The sequence below is a fragment of the Microchirus variegatus genome (assembly GCF_963457635.1).
Source record: "Microchirus variegatus genome assembly, chromosome: 20".
NCBI classification, from domain to species: Eukaryota; Metazoa; Chordata; class Actinopteri; order Pleuronectiformes; family Soleidae; genus Microchirus; species Microchirus variegatus.
The window spans coordinates 1,654,786-1,659,785 of NC_139821.1; the positions used below are offsets into that span (position 1 = coordinate 1,654,786).

Sequence of the window (5,000 nt, forward strand, 5' to 3'; positions counted from 1 at the left end):
ATCACTGGTTTTCTCTATGGGCTTTGGTGTGGGAGAGTGAGTGGTTTACAAACATTTGCTCATCTGGTTTTATTTTAAATAAACAAGAATTAAGAGTTTATTTATCAGTCAGTGATGTAGAAGAAGAATGTGTTGGAGTTCAGCCACGCGTGAAAAAAAGTTGGTCAGCATTTCTGGGCGTGTCTCCTAGCAACACGTGTGCGAGTGTGTGTGTGTGTGTGTGTGTGTGTGTGTGTGTGTGTGTGTGTGTGTGTGTGTGTGTGTTAAAATCCTGTTTTCTTTATTCTGCACCATCCAGAGAAAAAACTACTTTTCTATTTTTATCAGATGTGTGAGTGAAGTGAGCAGAGGCGGAGGTCAGAGGTCACGCAGAGTAAAATAAATTCCTGTAATCTTATGTAGTGTGTGTGTGTGTGTGTGTGTGTGTGTGTGTGTGTGTGTGTGTGTGTGTGTGTGTGTGTGTGTGTGTGAACATGGAGACAAACAGGCTGCTCCTGTTACTGCGTTTAAACCAAAAACATCCTCACTTTCATTTAAAGCACTTTCTGTTCCGACATCACGTCAACACTGACATGTTGGAGATCAGGTTTTCAGGACTTTGAAGTCTTTTTAACTTTAATCTACAGTTGGCTTTGATGCTCATGACTCTGAAAAGGCTCCGATCGATTATTGATTATGGATCAACACGATCAACACGATCAACACGATCAACACGATCAACACGATCAACACGGCCTCTCCTCAGCTCTGACTTACAGGAAGAGAAAAAAGCTCAGAGACAAACAGCCTCAGTTTTGGTTTCACTACAAGTCCAGACCTGAGTCTGCTGATATGAAACTATGTTCAACGGCAGACAAGTGTGTGTGTGTGTGTGTGTGTGTGTGTGTGTGTGTGTGTGTGTGTGTGTGTGTGTGTGTGTGTGTGTGTGTGTGTGTGTGTGAGAATGTGTGTGTGTGTGTGAGAATGTGTGTGTGTGTGTGAATGTGTGTTTCTGACAAACTGCTCCAATGAGCACTGATGACATTTCAGCTGTGTTCACACCAAGCACTACAGTCCAGCTCACTACAGTCCAGTCCAGCTCACTACAGTCCAGTCCAGCTCACTACAGTCCAGTCCAGCTCCTCACGACAGTCCAGTCCAGCTCACTATAGTCCAGTCCAGCTACTCACGATAGTCCAGTCCAGCTCACTACAGTCCAGTCCAGCTACTCACGATAGTCCAGTCCAGCTCACTACAGTCCAGTCCAGCTCACTACAGTCCAGTCCAGCTCCTCACGACAGTCCAGTCCAGCTCACTATAGTCCAGTCCAGCTCCTCACGACAGTCCAGTCCAGCTCACTACAGTCCAGTCCAGCTACTCACGATAGTCCAGTCCAGCTCACTACAGTCCAGTCCAGCTACTCACGATAGTCCAGTCCAGCTCACTACAGTCCAGTCCAGCTCCTCACGACAGTCCAGTCCAGCTCACTACAGTCCAGTCCAGCTACTCACGATAGTCCAGTCCAGCTCACGACAGTGCAGTCCAGCTCACGACAGTCCAGTACAGCTCACTACAGTCCAGTCCAGCTCCTCACGACAGTCCAGTCCAGCTCACTACAGTCCAGTCCAGCTACTCACGATAGTCCAGTCCAGCTCACTACAGTCCAGTCCAGCTACTCACGATAGTCCAGTCCAGCTCACTACAGTCCAGTCCAGCTCCTCACAACAGTCCAGTCCAGCTCACTACAGTCCAGTCCAGCTACTCACGATAGTCCAGTCCAGCTCACGACAGTCCAGTCCAGCTCACGACAGTCCAGTCCAGTCCAACTCACTATATTCCAGTCCAGCTCACTACAGTCCAGTCCAGCTGTCTACAGTCCAGTCCAGCTCAGCTCACTGCAGTCCAATCCAGACTGGACTAAGGTGAGCTGGACTGTAGTAAAGTCCAGCTCACGACAGTCCAGTTTAGCTGACTGAAGTCCAGCCCAGCTCACTATAATCCGGTCCAGCTCACTCAAGTCTGGCCAAGCTCACTATAGTCCAGTCCAGCTCCAGCTCACTGCAGTCCCGACAAGCTCCAGCTCAGTCCAGTCCAGTTCACTATAGTCCAGTCCAGACCATAAAAGTGAAACTTTTCAGATTTTGTTCCAAACTGAACTGAAGTCAATAACTAAGAGGAAATGAGGCTTAAGTGTTAATGTGTGCACCGCTCACTCTCCCACACCAAACCTCATAGAGAAAACCAGTGATTTTAACATCACAGAGACACAGGAGTTCACAGGAGTTGTTGATCCACTGCTGCCTCCATCACTAACTTACAATGACTTATTTTAATGAATTTGGCTGATAAAATCTTTCATTTGGATGTACTACAGTGACACAAAGTGACCACACGAGGCAGCAGTAGACCAGCAGCTCCTGTGTCCACTGTGAGCTAAAATCACTGGTTTTCTCTATGGGGTTTGGTGTGGGAGAGTGAAAACTCCAGTTTCCTGTAGTTAAAGTCTGTCTGAGATCAAAGATAAAGTGTGAAAACATATTTTTAAAACATGGCCGACTCGATGTTGCTCTGGTTCCAGACGAGTGTTCGTGTAAACAAAGGCCCTGATGCTGCTCTCTGTTTACAGCTGAGCGAAGGGTTTAAAAGGGAAGTGCTGGGGAATTCCAGTGACCACTCACTCTGCCGCACCAAAGTCCACAGAGAACATCAGTGATGCCAGCTTGCGGGGGACACAGGAGCTGTAACCCAGTAAAGTCTTTGGATTCAAACCCACAACATTCTGGTGACAACATGACCCACAGCAGTGTGTGGGAATGTCACCGGGCGACACTGAGAGAGATCACGTTCATTTACAATAATTAAAAGTTACATTGAACTCATCACGTGTGTGTGTGTGTGTGTGTGTTAGAGACAGAGGTTCTGGTCCTGGTCCTGGTTCCGGTTCTTACCTGCGTCCACGGTGTCGCTCAGGTCGTGGTTCACCGCTGACCGGGGGAACTCCTTCAGTTTCCGGCAGCTGATGTGGAGGACGCCGCTGGCCGCCGCCTCCTCCAGCGCGCGCTCCAAGCCGCGGTTCGGCGGCAGGTTGTGACCGTGGTTCGACGGAGACGAGGGAGAACCGGAACCGAACTGCGAGAGCAGGGGAAGGGGAGGAAGAGGAGGAGGAGGCGGCGGCGGAGGAGAGCGACCCGACTCCGCTCCGAGCAGCGTCGCCATGATGTTGTCCCCCCTCTCTCTCCGTCTGTCCGTCGGTCTGTGCTGCGTCACTCTGTCGGTCCGGTCCACGCGGTCGGCTAACGGTCGGCTAACGGTTAGCTCGCGGTTAAGCTAACGGTCCGCAGCGGAACACCGACTCCACCTCCGCGGCTTCAGCTTCTGCCGCCGCGTCTGTGCCTCTCTGTGTGCGCGCGACGCGTCAAGCTCGCTGCAAAACAGTGTCGGAGCGGCGTCACTTCCTGTCCTTCATTTTTTTTTCAAAATAAACGTCGGCTAGCTAAAAGCTAGCTAGCGAAAAAGCACACACTTACATATCCACAAGAAACAAATATACATATAAAAACTACTCTATATAATTGTGTTTCAAACTAATTGAAGAATGAAATAAATAAGATCATATTTGTTTTATTTACATTTTCAATCTTGAATTTTGAAGGAATTACCACTCCGTTTCCGGTTGTTTTTTTAAATCAGTGGAACTCAGTCGGACAGAGACATCTGCTGGTCAGAGTCTGTTACTGCACTGTTTCAATTTGGAATATGAGTTAAAAAAAATTTAAATAAAAATAAATAGTGATGATGATCTTAGTGTGTGTCTGCGCGCATGTGTGTGTGCGTGTGTGTACATGTGTGTAGGTGTGTGTCCATGTGAGTGTCTGTGTGTGTGTGTGCATGCATGTGTGTGTGTACAGTGTAATATGTGTCAGTATCAATTGTGTTCATCTGCTGATTCAGGCTTGTTATGTAATCACACGACTCAGCGATCTTACTCTTTCACACACACACACAGACACTCTGACACACACACACACACACACAGACACTCTGACACACACACACACACATACATACACACACTCTGACACACACACAACAAATAACCACAATGACACCTGTTTTGTCAGCAGAACTGCATCAGAATTAGAACCAGCAACAATTAAATTAGTTAAATTAAAATAAACATAATAATAATAAAATAAACAGTAGAGCGTCAATATAAACAAAAGGAGACAATTATGAATATGAAATAAAGTAAACTCTGTGACAAAAGTCCCGTCTGAGAAAAACTGAAACAAATACTGAGAAACTTCCTCTTTCCTCACACACACACATCACAAATACACACACACACACACACACACACACACACAGGACCATAATAACCATAAACCATGTGACTTCCTTTTCTATGACATCATTGAAAATGAAAATAAATCAGTGATAGTGGTCGTTTAAAATGTTATTAAACCTTTGGATCACAGTGTAAATCAGTGAAGATCAGGTGATTTCAGATCAGTGATGATTTCGGATCAGTGATGATTTCAGACGACAGGAGAGTGATGATGATGTTGATGATGATGATGAAGGTTTGAGGAAGAGAAAAGAGTGTGAACACAAACTGTTTCACTTCAGGAGGAAAAAAAACCCTCATCAGTGAAACAGGAAGTGTTCATTAGTGTGTGTGTATGTGTGTCTCAGTGTGTGTGTGTGTGTCAGTGTGTGTGTGTGTGTCTGTGAGAGAGAAGGAGTCGTCAGATTCACTGAAACGTAAGTTTAATCTGATCATTTTTATCCTTTAATCTTCATCTGCTCTGAGATTAACTGAAGTTTACACGAGTCAGACTTCTTGTTTACACGAGATTAGACACGTTAAGAAAAGTTAAGTAATATGTTAAGTTTAGTTCAGTAATAACTTAAGTTAAGATAAGAAAAGTTAAGATAAGACAAGTTAAGACAAGAAAAGTTAAGTTAAGACAAGTAAAGTAATACGTTAAGTTAATTAAAGAAAAGTGAAGATAAGTTAA

General features: G+C 45.6%; 1 protein-coding gene across 2 annotated transcripts in view; it reads right to left on the bottom strand.

Moving 5' to 3' along the window:
* lrch1 (leucine-rich repeats and calponin homology (CH) domain containing 1) overlaps window positions 1–3,331 on the bottom strand; it is a gene marked incomplete at its 3' end in the record, with an annotated part of 21,868 nt that extends 18,537 nt beyond the window's left edge. For both annotated transcript variants that reach the window (XM_083907357.1, XM_083907356.1), the window contains exon 1: window positions 2,928–3,331. In XM_083907357.1, coding sequence (XP_083763483.1) covers window positions 2,928–3,195 — 268 coding nt within the window. In that variant the 5' untranslated portion in view covers window positions 3,196–3,331. The remainder of the gene's footprint in view (window positions 1–2,927) is intronic.
* Window positions 3,332–5,000: the final 1,669 nt, after the last annotated feature.